This window comes from Phasianus colchicus, chromosome 1, assembly GCF_987193195.1.
Source record: "Phasianus colchicus chromosome 1, bPhaCol1.hap1.1, whole genome shotgun sequence".
NCBI lineage: Eukaryota > Metazoa > Chordata > Aves > Galliformes > Phasianidae > Phasianus > Phasianus colchicus.
This window is the reverse complement of record NC_143436.1, coordinates 64,823,799-64,839,739: the sequence shown is the minus strand read 5'-3', so window position 1 is coordinate 64,839,739 and position 15,941 is coordinate 64,823,799. Positions and strand designations below refer to the sequence as shown.

General features: G+C 40.1%; 1 protein-coding gene across 2 annotated transcripts in view; it reads right to left on the bottom strand.

Annotated features, from left to right (window-relative positions):
- PIK3C2G (phosphatidylinositol-4-phosphate 3-kinase catalytic subunit type 2 gamma) overlaps positions 1–15,941 on the bottom strand; it is a 286,035-nt gene that overhangs the window by 83,175 nt on the left and 186,919 nt on the right. For both annotated transcript variants that reach the window (XM_090145886.1, XM_090145891.1), the window contains exons 19-21: positions 4,861–5,041; positions 3,443–3,550; positions 1,064–1,156 (exon numbers count right to left, since the gene is read on the bottom strand). In XM_090145886.1, coding sequence (XP_090002012.1) covers positions 1,064–1,156; positions 3,443–3,550; positions 4,861–5,041 — 382 coding nt within the window. The remainder of the gene's footprint in view (positions 1–1,063; positions 1,157–3,442; positions 3,551–4,860; positions 5,042–15,941) is intronic.

The following is a 15,941-nucleotide window of genomic DNA, read 5'->3' as shown; positions in this document are numbered from 1 at the left end:
GACCTGAGGAAATGGTTACAAGTTGTACCAGAAGAGGTTTAGATTAGACATAAGGAAGAACTTCTTCTCTCAGAGAGTGGTCAGGCACTGGAATGCCCTGCCCAGGGAGGTGGTGGAGTCGCCGTCCCTGCAGTGTTCAAGAGGCATCTGGATGAGGAGCTACGAGATATGTGTTAGTGCTTGTGGTTGCAATGGTGATTGGAAGACGGTTGGACTAGATGATCTTTCAGGTCCTTTCCAACCTTGTGATTCTATGATTCTATATCTATTTATATAAATTGTTATGTTTTAGGACTGGAACATGACATTGCCAGAAATCAAGGAATAATTTTTCTTTGGCAACATCAACTGCTTTGTATGCATCAGTCATTTTATGACCTTTAGTGTTCTTTTAAAACCAGCATCCATTGTTATGGAAGACATACACTTTTGAAAGAGAAACAGTTCTAGATTACAAGTATTGTCTTTTTCTGATGGACATAGCACTGTCCCAGCTACAAAGCTTTGAAGGTGACAACTGAAAAATAAACTAGAATACTAGTCAGTCCCACCAACTAACTCTACTGATACAGAGCTCCTCTGCAGTCCCCTCTGCCTCTCCTTCCTCAGCCCATTCCCCCACACTGGCTGGTAGGGTAGGGTTGAAATTAAACTTTCTCCTGCAAATAGTCTTTAACACTGTAGCATTTTGATTTGTGAGAGACATATGGATGTGGTTACAGGAGTCAGTCATACTGAACAATCTCTTCTTAGGACATGCCCTCTGACTTTGTGTGGTTAACAAACCAGTTTTAGAAAATAAGTTTTATATTTGAGCCTGGTTTTCTCCACTAAGGAAAAAGGGTTGCAAGAAATAATTTGATTCACGATCAAAAAGTTGAGTACTTCAGAGTATTTTCTCTGCATATTCCAATGAAAGTTCTAGTAACAAAAATAACTGTGAAAAGTGAAGAACAGAGCCAAAACAAACATTTTCTGGCTCTACATTTAAAACATAAATCAGGTGAAGTTAAAATCAGCCTTTTGCATAGAAAAAGAAGTGAATATCATAGGAGTAACTTACCTTAAAAATAATATTGATATTTCCACTTGGAGCATTTGCATTGATGAAGGAGATTTTTAATGGAAAAGCATTGGATGTAAAATACGAACATGACTTCAGGGAAAAAGAAAGCAAGACGACAGCAGTAACACATACATAAAACAACAGGTTAGTACAATAATGCCAAAAAAAAGTACCATCTTTCATACCACTCAAAATTTCAGATAACAAATACAAATAATTATTGATATTACTGGCTGGCTAATTGGATCAGGGAAATGAGAAACTCTTTTTCCACTGACAATTGTTCCACTCAGTAATCAGATTATATGAACAGATAATATTTTACATACTAATTCTTTTTCACTTTTACTCAATTTTCTAATGCTAAACTTCGTCTGGGATTTAGTAGACAAAAATACATAAGATTAATTGAATGGGAATCTGCAAAGCAATGAAATGTCTTCAGTCCCATTTTTTCTTCTGCAAAAAAATTACAGATGATACAGTCTTTATGGAAGCAAAGAAGTTGTTAATTTCACTGGTCACCTCATGCTGACTAAGGATACAGAAAATTCTGAAAACCACAATTGATTTTATGTGGAATTTGTCTTAATTAAACATGAGGGTTTTTGTTTAATGACCTCTCATGCTCCATTGCTCCTTCCACTTGAAGATCTCAACAGGATTCAAAAAAGCATTAATTAGCCAAGCATACCAAATCCTGTGTGAGTTAGGTTGGTATTATTATCATCACTTTAAAAAAGGGGGGGGGGGGGGCGGGGGGAACCCAACAACACAACCAAAGACAATGGTAAATTAATGCCCTGGTTTCTAGAAATAATGAGCACCTCACAGCAGCTACTGCTGTGCTTACTTGGTGGAGTATAATGGGGGCTAATTTGTACAAAACCACTACTAGTCAGAGCTGTCTCATGCTTTTTTATTTAAAAATTTCAAAGCACAAATTCAAATATTGTCTTAGCCACACCATTTCTCTGCAACATTCAGTAGCTATGATTGAAGAAGAAATCTTGACTCCCTATGGAATTTTGACAATTGAAATGTCTGAATAAGTACTTGAAAGGTTACTGCCATACAATGCATTAGTGATAGAGCTACCAGCAGTGCTTGCTACTAGTAAAATTGATGGATGATAGCAAAATTAATTAAATTTGAGGGTATTATGAGCATTTAAAAATGCTAGTTTGCATGATTATATTATCAAACCGATAAGGAAAAAAACTGCAGATATTTATAGTATTATAAGAGCCTATAATGATATGAGAAAAGTAAAAAAAATCTCTTCAGATACTTACATTTACACATTTTGTATCTCTCCAGCCAAGCTGGTGCAGTATAAATAGCATGATTGTATGGTGAAATACTTCCCTATTAGTCATTATTTCCAAAAAGCCTGAAAGTAGTGAGAAGCAGCAGGCTTCAAATTTTTCCAACTTATATCATCCACAATTGGCCCAAACCTGCGGGGTGCTGTAAGACCTCTGTTCTCTGAGAGATCAAGACTGAATAGCAATTACTTGGAGAATCACAGGTCAAAGACAATTGAAGGGATCAACACCTCTCAGAATCAGGTCCACTGTGGATAATGAGCCAGAGAACAAAAATAGAGCACAAATTGCTGTAATTAGATAGCTATAACCAATAATATATACGGGTCTTCAGATTTGTTTTTCCTTGCTGCTGGATACCTTTTCCTTTTGTAGACTTGGAACAGCTTATTTCTGGCATAATATTGATTATAAAAACATTCTAAACAACGAATAACTGAATCTTAGTATTGTGGTCAAAGTCAAATTAAGCATTGCTAAACAGCATTAACTGTTTCCTTTATTTACAAATCACTTTTAATATGAATTGTAGACATAGGTGACTTACTGAGAATATTTAATTTTAATATTTAATTCTCAGCCAGTGCCTTGTCTCCTCTAAGCAAAAATAGAGTAGGTCTAGATCTTTAGCTGCCCCCATCTGTGACAGAGGAAAGTCTTGGATGGGAAAAAACTGCCATCAAGTGCTACGTGGATAGAATGGAAAACAAGAGTCATTTTTATGAAATCCAGGTGCCTTTGCCAAGCTCAACACCACAGCAGGGTAGCTGAACTAAGAGAAAACTGCTGAGAGTTTGAAATATGTGCTACTGCTGCACAAGGTAAGACGATAGGCAATACCTAGCCCAGCAGTCCCCTTCACCTCTGCCTTCAACAAAGGCCCTGAGTTTCAAGGGGATTAGTCTGGATGACAGTTTACCAGATAACTTATTCTTAATACTAGTAGGATTATTTCCCAGCCAGTTCAGCCATTCAATCTCTCCTCTCTTCATATTACAATGCAAACAAAGAAACAAAAAATGTAATTAATTGCATGAGCTAGACTTACATCTGCCTCTATGCCTTGCACAACAAGTGCAGGATTCAGGGGAAGTCGGCAAACTTTTACCTCCTGGAAGAACTGCTGAAGTCTATTGAGTTCCATCTTTAACACCTCCTGCAACAAGCACATCATTATGGCAACATGAAAGAATATAATAGCAGTTCTTAAGTCATTGACTGCCTTGCTACATTGGAATCAAACAGTCAAATTTCTGGCACTAATAGCATCAGTGTAAACATTTAGCAGTTAATGAGGTACAGTTATTAAAAAACAAAACAAAACAAAACAAAAAAAACAACTGTGATTTTACTCTGTATTGATGTTTTTACTATTTAGGTTCTCTCCCTGTTCATGCTGTCATGTAGGTTCATTTTCGACACCCTTCATTAGTGCCAATTAGTCACACCTCCTCTACTGTATCTCATGTCTTTTTTGCCTTTCTGCCTCAACACTGTGATCTCCCTCACCTAACAGTTGGTGTGTTAACTGCAAGGTTTGGAAGTTCCTCAGTACCACGGTAACTACAGCCTGGAGATTAATCTCAAAGAGATGAAATATGCAACAGTCATTTATAATGTATCACTACTATTTCTTTTCCTTTACATGGATTTTTCTCTTTGCAAATATATTTATTTTTTATTTTTACTTCCATGTTTGCTTTGCTGCTTTCAGTGGCAACACAGAGTATTCTGAAAAATGCTATGAAAATCTTTGAATCCTTAACAAGGCAAAAAGAATTCATGGTAACTTTCTTGATAACTAGCAGTGGCAGGTATACTTTTATCTGTCTTTTTGGCTTGCTTCACTGAGATCTCGGCAAGAAATTGTTTTACACTTCAGGTGAGTAACGTAAGATGTCTTGGAGAACTAATATTTGAATTGGAAACATACCCATGCAACATAAAAGCTGCACCCACTAGAGATAACTGTAAGCATTCTACTGCCAAGAATGCATCTCTGCAGTTACACTTGCAGTATTAATTACTGACTGCTATATATGTGATGTGAAGTACTGGACATTTTGGTTGGCTTTGTTAAGAAATGAGAATGTTCAGCATGTTAGTGACAACTGTCAGCCAAGTTTTCAAGGAACATGGCACCTCTACAGGAGACATATTTTGGAAAGAGATGTAGAATGTGTTCCTTTCAGTAGCGACTCACCTCACTGTTTCTGACCACCACCAAATTTAAGAAACCATGGAATAAGGAATTTAAGTGGGCTAAAAGATCCACTGACCTCAAGAGCAATAATGGTAAGAAAATAATGGGCCCCAAACGGTCCAGTAAAAATATACATATTAAAAATTTCATTCAAATGTTGGGTTTATTTACATAAAGGACACCAAAGTAAGAAAAGGCACTTTGGAAAAAGTAAAATTACCTGGAGAAGCTTAGATGGAAGGGGAAATATTTTTTTAACAAACCTTTCTTTTCATGTCACTGGCAGCTTTTACTTTTTCAGCAATGTCTTCCAAAATTCTGATAAGTTTCTCCTCCTTAGAAAATTCATTGTTCAAAGTTTTCCCAGCAGTGAATTGGAGAGCAGCCAGTAGTTTCCGATACCAGATTTTGAAATGAACTTCATTCTGTGCATTCTTCAATAGCCTGAAGTGAGGAGGGGAAAAAATCACTGTATTTAAAACTGATTTTTATTTTATAACACTTCCAGAAGAAGCAATGAATGTACTCCAGACTAATTTGTATTTGGTGACTATAGGCATCTTAGCAACATAGAACAAAAAAAAAAAAATGTTTATTTGCTGAATTCCCATTTATAACTAATGAGATTCCAAATGTGTTGAATCAGTAGAAATCTACCATTTCTTACTGTCATTCATAGTGCTGTGCCTGTCTTTTTTTTTTTTTTTTTTTTTTTCCCTCCTGTAAGGAAAGTTTACAAAGTGAAAATGAGTTGTATTTTTTTTTGAAGTTCAGCTTTAAGTGTATATTTCTAAATCTATTTTTTTTCTTCTGCCAGTGCACTTACACAGTCAAACACATTTATCAGCTAGGAGGTACATTTAAAGACCATTTTAGTTCCAGAAGCCTTCACTAATCTAAGTCAAGGAGACATTAATGAAATTGGCACTATTGCTAAGAAAAAATGAGCTCACTTTGTTTCACAGAATCACAGAATCACAGAATGGCCAGGGTTGGAAGGGACCTCAAGAATCATGAAACTCCAACCTCCTCATTTAATGCTAGACCAGGCTGCCCAGGGCCCCATCCAATCTGGCCTTGAACACTTCCAGGGACGGGGCATCCACGACCCCTCTGGGCAGCCTGTTCCAGCACCTCACCACTCTCTCTGTAAAGAATTTCCTCCTGACGTCCAACCTAAATCTCCCCTTCCTCAACTTAAAACCGTTTCCCCTCATCCTGCAGTTATCTGCCCTTTCAAAGAGTTGATTCCCCTCCCCTCTGTAGGCTCCCTGTAGGTACTGAAAGGCTGCAATGAGGTCACCTCGCAGCCTTCTTTTCTCCAGGCTGAACAAGCCCAGCTCCCTCAGCCTGTCTTCACAGGGGAGATGCTCCAGTCCCCTGATCATCTTCGTGGCCCTCCTCTGGACCCTCTCCAACAGCTCCGTGTTTTCTTTGTACTGGGGGCTTCACACTTGGACGCAGTACTCCAGATGGGGCCTCACAAGAGCAGAGTAGAGGGGAACAATCACCTCTCTGTCCCTGCTGGCCACCCCTGCTTTTGCAGTGTCTGGCGGAAGGCAAAACCCAGCACACAGACAGTTATGTTCCCACCCTGAACTCTCCACCACAGACTGAAGATGGTTGCGAGAACAAGCATATTTTGTGGTTGATAAACCAATTCTTTCAGTTTTCACATCGGTTAACTCCAAGTTTCCATGAGATATGATTATTTTACTTGAATGTAGATACCTTGTGCCATTTTAGATGTCCTAGAAATTCCCATTTGGAATTCAGCTGCTGTCTTGGAAGGACATGGGCTTACTAGAGGCAATATCTGATATGTGCCAAACCCAAGCAGTTGTCTTCAGACACCCTGTGCTGTGTAAAATAGCCTGAGTTTAGGCTACTGAATCCCACTCTTTAGTGGCCTTCCTAGCTCAGCTACAGGCAAACAAGATGATTTAAAAAAAAATCAGTTTCAACAACAAGACAGGAACATACTAACATACTGGGTGATTACTTTTTTAAAGGCAAGCATTACTAGTTCTGTCTGAACTATCACACAAGAATTTTAGTTTAATGAAGCTGAGCTCAGCTTAGCCTCAGTGCAGCTAAACAGTTTACATTTCCCTTGGAACACAGGTAGAATGAACTTGTTCCCTATCTCACCAGAAAGAAATACCTCTCAATTCACAATCATGTCTTATTCGTGTCATTGCTTTTTGGCTGTAGATTTGTGAGCAACTCTTTCCAAGCATGAAGCACAGAAAGAGTAAAGTGTGTAAGAAGAGTCTGATGAACATCTCAGGAACACAATGAGAATTGCAGCCACTGCCATCAAACCAGACTGACGCATGAGTGTCACAAAAACAAGGTCACATATCCCACTAGTTCTATGTTTTTCTTGCTCTTTATCATGTTTTCTTTTAAAAATAATAATTTTCTTGCTTAGACACATTAATTCTATTACATACAAAGATTGCCTCACCTTCAACCACAGTTCTGTGGCCAAAGAGAGAATGGGCTGAGGACAGCAATCCCTAATCGGCCTTCCCATCCTCCGGGTGGAAAATCCCAGCACCAGGCCTGAAGAGCCTCACAGGCTGTCCAATGCACCCATTGCAGTTCCAGTGCAGCTACCCAGAGGCCCTTCCCTCCCCACCCCTCTCCTTTGGCATCAGGTCAGAAGAGATGCCACCTTCTCAAGGTCTAGGGCCAGAGGTGAGGGATGGGAAAGGACAGCCGATACAACCCTTGAAACTCAACAGTTTTTAATGACTGCAACTCCCTTGGCTGGTCGGGCATCAGTTTGTTTTGCTCCTCCTTGACTGCTGGGGGCACCAGCAGGGCTCTATCACAACCTTGAGAACTCTGCCCCAACCCCTTTGCTACATTCTTGCCACTGCCTCAGAGAAATGGTGGCAGGTCCCAACTGCCAGCCACTGCATTTGGGCCAGTATGTGACACTCAGAATCCTGTTGCCATGGCCACCGAGCTGCCCTCAACAGCAGTCCCTGAGCTGACTAGCCAGAGGCAGCTGGACTCTGAGTCTCGGAAATAGATACTCATTATTTCTGAGGATAGGATGGAGCAGCCACCCACTAAGAAGGGGCGGCTCCTGGAAATGGGTGATGACATCGAGCCCATGAAAGTGGACCTGCCTGGCAGCAGTGGAGAGTCCATGGATCCACCCCTGGAAGATGACCTGATGCAGGTGGATTCACCTTCACTGGGACACAGTGGACATCACTCTGTTGTTGCCAGGTCGCGCCCCAGAGTTCATCGCAGGGGCGCCAGGATCAGTCTATTTCCCTCGAAATGGCCGCCTCGATGCTGGCAATGATCCTCCTGTTCTGTAAGTTTGGCCTTACCCAGGAAAGCCCCAAGAAGATTGTGGCCATCCTCGTGGCTCATGTGGAGCCTCCATTTCCTGGTCATTCTTCTTTTCACAGCCAAGGCTCCTATGAGCCCTGCCTTCCTGTCCCTCTACCTTGTCCCTTCCCAAGATCTGTCATCTCTTCTTCACCAAGTCTTGAGGAGGAGGGCAGGGCAGGGACTGCCATCCTTGGAGCTGCTGTGCCAGGCCAGAGGAAGGAGTCCAGCAGAGGGACTTCAACAGCTGGGGGCCTCAAACATCGTAGGGGTGCAAGGATCTTGTAAGTTTACTGTTAGCCGGGAGAGCCTGAACTCAGCACCATCCCACAGGCTCACATGAAGCCTTCATTTCCTGATAATCTTCTTGACAGCCAAGGCTCCCATGAGCCCATCCTTCCTGTTCCTCCCTCATCCCAGCCCAGGGTGGAAGAAGAAGTAAAAGAAGAGGCAGAGACAGCTTCTGCTGTGGAGGACTAGATTTCGGTTCGGATGGAAAGAAGTGTTGAACTTCAGCAAGAAGATCCAGTCCAGATGATTTGTTTGGACTTTTCTTTCAAGACTGGGTAATCAGTAATTTAAAACAACACAAAATAATTAAAAAGTCAAAAGCGCAAAACAAAATAAACACATTTTCTAAAAGAAAAATAATAATTGTCTCTCTGCTTTAGGAACCTTAGAGTTTGTGTGTAGGCTCCTGTGTCTCCTTCTTGCCTTCGGCACACAAGAACATACCCCCCAGCAGGACCCGCTGCACTCTTATCCATCCCAAGGACCAACCACTACACTGCACACACCACGGCTGTCCCCTTGCCCTGCCTCAGCACCCTCTGCTGTGTGGCAGGGATATTTTGCATCACGAACATAGGAAAAAGCCCATTTTGAATGTAGAACTATAGAATCACAAAACTCACAGTATTTCTCTTCCTCTCAACAAGTAACCGGTTAATGAACAGAGATGTTTGAACTGAAAACAAGAATTGGCATTTGTCAGGACAAACATAGAACTAAAGCAAAACATTTTGGTTTAAATTAGTGATGGCCCCTGCCTGGGTGACAATCAGAAGTCCTCAGTGACATCTAATGATAGGACAAGGGGCAACAGGTAGAAGCTGGAACATAGGAGGTTCCACATAAATACTAGAAAAAACAACTTCTCGGTGAGGGTAACAGAACACTGGAGTAGGCTGCTCAGAGAGGTTGTGGATTCTCCTTCTCTGGAGACATTCAAAGCCCTTCTGGATGCATTCCTGTGTGACCTAATCTAGGTGTTCCTGTTCTGGCAGGGGGATTGAACTAGATGATCTTTCAAGGTCCCTTCCAATCCCTGACATTCTCTGATTCTGTGATTCTGTGAACTGCCCCACAAAGACAAGTGCAGGTGCATTTATGAAAAGACTACATCACCATGAATGTGCCAGATTACACCAGTGCAGAATCTTCTGTACACACTTGCACTGAAATCAAATCCCAATTATTTAAATCATATTCATAGAATCACAGAATCACCAAGGTTGGAAAATACCTCTAAGATCACCCAGTCCTACCATCCACCTGCCTATCACCAATATTTCCCACTAAACCATGTCCCTCAGTACAACATTTAAACATTTCTTGAAAACCTCCTGGGGTTGGTGACTCCACCACCTCCCTGGGCAGCCTGTTCTAGCACCTGACCACTCTTTCGGAGAAGTTCTTCCTAACGTCCAACCTGAACCTCCCCTTGTGAAACTTGAGGCCATTTCCTTTAGTCCTATTGTTATTAACATGGGAGAAGAGGCCAACCCCCACCTCACCACAACCTGCCTTCAGGCAGTGGTAAAGTTCTCTCAGCCACTTCTCATAAGGACTCAATATTCATTCACCTAGTCTATTTTTCATAGTAAATATTTATAGAAACCAGAAATACTACTTTTTCATATTGAGATATCCCTCTTATTCTCCCAGACACAGAACATTAAAACAACTTAATTTTCCTAAAATGGAAGGCTTAGGATTCAGAGAGGAAGCATAATAGCACATGAAAAATGTTTTCCTGTTTTGAACAGAGTTACACTCCACAGAAGGTGGATCAGCTGAACAGACCCATGTTTTGGTTACTTTTATGGCTAATTGTTCACATAGAATAAGCTTAGATAAATCTTAATGCTTAATAAATATTTTGTTTCAACCCATGAAAAGATTATGGGTCAGATTCAGATAGTTTGTGCATAAGGTGTACATGGGGACAGAGGATGGATAGAGCCTGAATCCTCTCAGATATGTTTTTGCAATCCAGGCTGTGATGAAATTGAAGCAGTCATCATGATCTCACTGTTAAAATCCATTTCCTGCCGGCTGCAACCCAGCACACTCTGCAGTTTGAATGCACACAGCAGCTTTTGACAGTCCATGTGCTACCTCACAGTCCCAGGAGGGTCTTCACTTCAGTGCTCTGCTCAGCGAAAGTAGCAGAAGCAGTGCAACTCCCTTCTGCCTGCCCACTGGGGTAGGCATGCTTTTAAAAGCCTGTAGACCTCAGTTTTCAAAACAATTTGGATTAACTCGGTCTGACTTCTATGTTCATTTCATAAAAGCAAGTCCCAAGGATACAAAGGACAGCTTTTAATGTGATGACTCATTGTAGGCTTTGCTAAAATGTTTACTCAATGATTGAACAAATATGTAGTTGTAATTCTGTCTTTCCACTTTCCTGGCCCACACATCTTCAGTCTGCCATTGCAAGAGCTCGGCAGAGATAGGAAAATTTACAACTTCTGAGGTCAAAGGATGGAGAAATACTCAAGATACTGATGAAATTTTCAAGATAGTACTGGACACCTAGCTGTGACAGAGGAAGACTACATTGGAATGATTTAAAACTCAGGGCTGACAATAAAGAAATATGTGAAGATTTTTTTTTTATTTTATTTTCTCACAATTTTCACAGTATCTGCAAGATAGAACTCAACATAAAAGCTTGCTTGATCTAGCTAGAAGATCTTGCTCTCAGTAACAAGAGAGATTTCCTCACTCTTCAATATTCTGACTTGGGACAAAGGCAGCTTGGGACAAGGGCAGGGGAATTCAGATGCACTGTCCAGAAGTCACTTTCTAGGACATAGCATAATGGGGCTGAAAACAGAAAGGTTCTGATCTGAGAGTTAGCAGTGAAGTCAACTAGACTTCCTCTGTTCAGCAGCAGTCAGACCTATGCTGGGATGCTCTGAGACATGCTCCTAACATCCTTCTGCAAACAACTGCTTTTCTTTCTTTTTATATTCACCAACTCCACACCTGCAGACCAGTTCAAGCCTCCTATTTCTGGCTCCTGCAGCAGCAGAAGTGTGTATTTGTATTTTCCAGGAAGAGAAAATCAAGAGGACTGGAGAGATTTTGGCCACAGGGAAGAAGGGAAGATGGGACAGAATCCAGCTCAGCTGTCTCTTGTGTCAGAGAAGGAAAAGCAGTGCTAAAACCAGCAGCTCTGGAAAAAAGGGAAATGAAAAAGAAAATAATATTATGAAGGAAAAGAATGAGATGAGATGCATCTTGTTATCAAAACAGGTGAGCTGTTCACATTCTACTGGTACAGTGTGGGGAGAGGAGAAAGCTGGTACCCAAATGGCTTTGCAGCAGGCACTGTCTGCTCTCTGGGTTGGGAGCTGGCAGGCAGGTGGAAGAGGTAGGCTGCTCAGGCAACTTTCCTGCTTGAACATCTGCTCCTCATATCCTTCAGAAACTGGAACACTGTAAATCAGAAGGTAATGTATGATAGGACAGATTAGCTTGCAGATAGGCTATTAGACTACACTGTAGAAAAAGACACCTAAGATGTGGAGGCAGAGTATAGACCCTAGTTAATTTGGTGTTTACAAGTGATATCTGATATTTCGTACACAAAAGCTGCCCCCCCTAGCACACACACTGTATGCTTTGCTCAAGGTGTTTCAAATTCAGAGACACACCATGAAAATGAAGTTCCTCGGGATTTCAGGGTTGTGTTGAGGTCCTTACTGTCAGGGTCAGCTTCTGGCAGAACGTGAGTGTGGAAGTCGATAAACTTTGTCATGGAGGTATGCTATATGCTTGCTTTCTGTTTCTCTTAGCTGGAGACAGGACTACTCACAGAAGGAGAGAGCGTGAGTGTAGGACTACTGCTAATTACAGTAACAATTGATTTAAAATGTTTCTCTGCAGCTTTTCATATCAAAGATTAGCACACAAAATGCAGTTCTTTACTGCTGTACAACTTCCATGTCTAAGGTTGCCATCCAACCTGATTTTCATTAGACATCCTGCAGCATTCTTAAGCTGTTGTTACTGCTTTATATTGCCATGGAGGAATGGAACATACCTAGATTATACCAGGGATTTAATTTCCATATCCTTGAAGAAAACATCTTGCTGTTTACACTTAAGAGGGTAAATAACAGGTAATTTGCCAGAGGGGTTGAGCTTGGGCTTTGCAGATTCTTAAATCCCACTGCAAATTATTCATAGAAACAAGTATAAGAGAGAAGAGAAAAATGTGCAGTTGAAAATCAGTACTTCCTTGTTGCCTGTGAAGGGTCATAAGGATGAGTAGGCAATTGCTGCTATTAATTACCTGGTTGCAAATAAGACATTTCTTAGTCTTTTCTTTTATCTCCCCAAGGTTACACTGTGCAAGTTTTTACTTCCCTACCAGTGATGATACTAATAATTCCTTTGATAGAGATATCAACATAACAAATACTGCACAGACACTTCAAAGAATTCCAAGAATTGTCCTCCATCTCCTTTCCCACAACTGCCCTACTCCTGAGCAGGGTACAGCTAAGTGTACAGAATTCATCTTTTTCATTTATGAACTGGTCCTCTCAGGCATGGCCTATTTAGAAACAGACAAACTCTAAGGCAGCAGGATGCCAAGCTGGCAAATATGACTGCGGCTTTTCTGATAACTTTGCCAGTGCCTAGGACAGATGACTGAACTTGATGATGCGCCCAAGAATCTGTCTGTAGGATGGCAGCTTTTGCTTCAGAGAACAGAAAAGAATGCTTGCACTTATTGCAATGCAATCTCTGTTCCCAGCCTCCTTCATAGGGTCTGTGAGGTAAAAACTCCTTCATTAGACATCAAAATTTAATTTCATTTAACTTGTTGGAAAGCTTTAAGGTGTCTCTGTTCTCACAGTCAATGTACTCTAGAAAATAGATGCAGAATAATTATTGCCTTTTCAAACTAACCTGAAATTTTAGGAGGGCTTGATTACACATATTGTGGTATGGAAATCAGCAAAGCAGCAGATGTAAAAGCAAATGAACAACTGAAAAGCCAAACAAACAAACAAACAAACAAGGCATAATGTGCTGAGAACAACACAGTTTCTGCAAGGCAGGATAGGAAGCAAAGTCAAGTGGGCAGAAGAGTTAACAAACAACCAGGATGAGAGAGTCATAGCAGTGCTCTCTGATGGTTGTGGAACCAGGCATTTTCCATGAAAGATAATGAAAGGTCATCCACTCTACTGGAAGGACTAAGACTGAACTCACATTCACTTTCCTGTCCTTTGAATAAGTACAGAGCCAGAAAAAAGGAAGAATCACAAGAGAGCTGGCAGATCACTAGTTCCTCTGCTGATTTTTCTTCTCTCATTTGTTTTTATTCTAGAAAAAGAAGAGAATGAAAGTTTACATTTCTTCAGGAGATTTAATGAAGCATTATTTTATTTGAATATTTGGAATCTTGCAGCATCAGTCCACTTTTGGTTCTTCAAAGCTCTCACACAACTTGTGAATCACCCTCACCTGCCACTTTTCATACAACAGAACTGCTCTTATGGACCAATTTTTCAAAGCATTACCCTGGAATGAAAAGTACCTCTGTTTAAAGTAAGATTTTATTTTAAAAAGTCATAAAATACATTTTGATTTGTTTTTCTGATTCATTTTTCCTATTGCAACTTAGAACAGATGTCTAACATATCAGTCTCCCTTAGACAACAAAAAATGTGGCAGACATCATAATCTACGCTACTTAGGCTTGAGAAACAACATTTCTATGGGTGCCCAGAGACTAGCTGCCTTTATTTACTAATCTCTTGAAGATCTTATGAACTAAGCAACAGAATTTGCATCCAGACAAATCACTTGATCCAGTAAATTTGGTTGACCACATCCCCTATACACCGGTTGAATGCCTTCCTTGTGGCATGCATGTGCTGCTGACTCAACAAAACTTAGCAGAAAACAAAGACTATGCTATGTCCTGCAAGTAGGTTGCCAATACCTGCTAAAGTTGCCTAGCAGAGCAATGCCTCTACTGATATATAATATAGTTCATTGTCTTGAGAAAATAAACTCCAGATAAAAGTAGTTGTGTTTAAAGTAGAAAGAACATTTGCCTTGAAAATGAACTGTATAAAGAATTAATAAAAAAGTATAATGGCACACAGGCACTACTTATCACTATCACATTGCAGATGCTACCTACTGTCTAAGCAAGAAATAATCATATGTAGAAGATGTCTTCTGCAATTGGTTGAATGGACATATTAAAATCAAAATAAATGATACAAGAACTGTCTAGTAAAACAAAGTGCAAGCAGTTTATGTCTTTCTGTTCCAGGATGTTAAAAAAAAAAAAAAAGTAAAAGAGAATTTTTATTGAAATCATTTTCTTTCTAGCATTCTCCTCTGCTTTGATTGGGATCTGCAAGCAGCAGCAGACCATATTTTATCATTTCATGAACATAAAAAATACCTGCAGAAGAATACCACAACAGAATTAATGTCTGTTTCCAATATTGTCTGTATATAAAATGTCAATCTGAAGAAGCACCAGAAATGAGAACTCCTTCACGCTGAAGTGTCATTAACACCAAGAGTGACATACTTAAGCTCAGAGTTGCAACTACATGTATAACAACTGCTCTCAACAGAGAGAGTACTACTATCACAGTGAATAGAAACAAAGAGAATGATTAAACCCACCCTCTGAAAACTGTGATCAGAATAAAAATAAAAATTATATTTAATATCTGCATGAAGATTAGCAATGGGGCAATATTGTTGTGCATGTAGTAAGAAATACAGCTTTCAAGACTGGCACTACATTTGAGAATTATGGTTCCATTTTTACCAGTACTTTCTATGTGTGTTTATGTATGTCTCTGCCTGTGCACATTTAAAAACTGCAGGTTTTCTCCTCTGAACAAATGTCATGTTATAGTCAACATGTCATACAGTACCTTACTTACAACAGAATCAGCAAGTTTAAGAGTTGTAAATCACGTATCTTTGTAATGACTTAGAGTAAATTTGCAGCACAGAAACTGAAGCAAGCCATTCATTCCAGTCATAACAGAAACTGTATTCTTCCCAGTGGGTAACTGCATTGGAAGCTTTCAATGAGTGGGATTAGAAGGGATAATCACCATTAAAATAAGCAGACCCAATGGCTTTAATGGGATGATATCCAAATATGCCAGCAATTAATTGCATACAGGAAGTGAGCAGGCTACTCTGCTTTCAAATCATATACATAAAATACAAAATTAATCCATGTTCAAGAGGGCTCAGTAGAGCCAATGGAGTCTCAGAGTTTCAAAGCTTTGTACTATATCTGAATTTAGGCCACAGTTATTACAACAATATACTGAGGAGAACATGACAAATGTTTTTCTTCTTCTTCCTATTGTTTGGGTAGTTCGTGTCTTCCAGAATGGCTTTGGATAGCTTCTGTAGCTTCCTATTAGCTTCACAGCAGGAGCAAAAAAAAACCTGTGACACTATGAAACAAAATGTATGACACAGAACTAATTCTGTGTGGCTCTACATGCACTGGGCAAATGAAATATACAGCAAAGTGCAGAATTAAACCTGAACTACACTGAAGTGCTTTGGCTAAATTCTCTTTTAAAAGCTGCACACGCTTTTTTCCCCATTCTTCTTTTTACATACCAATACAGATGTAGCTTTAGGGAGAAAAATAAAATTGTCTTTCTACAAGGCCAATATGGCCTTT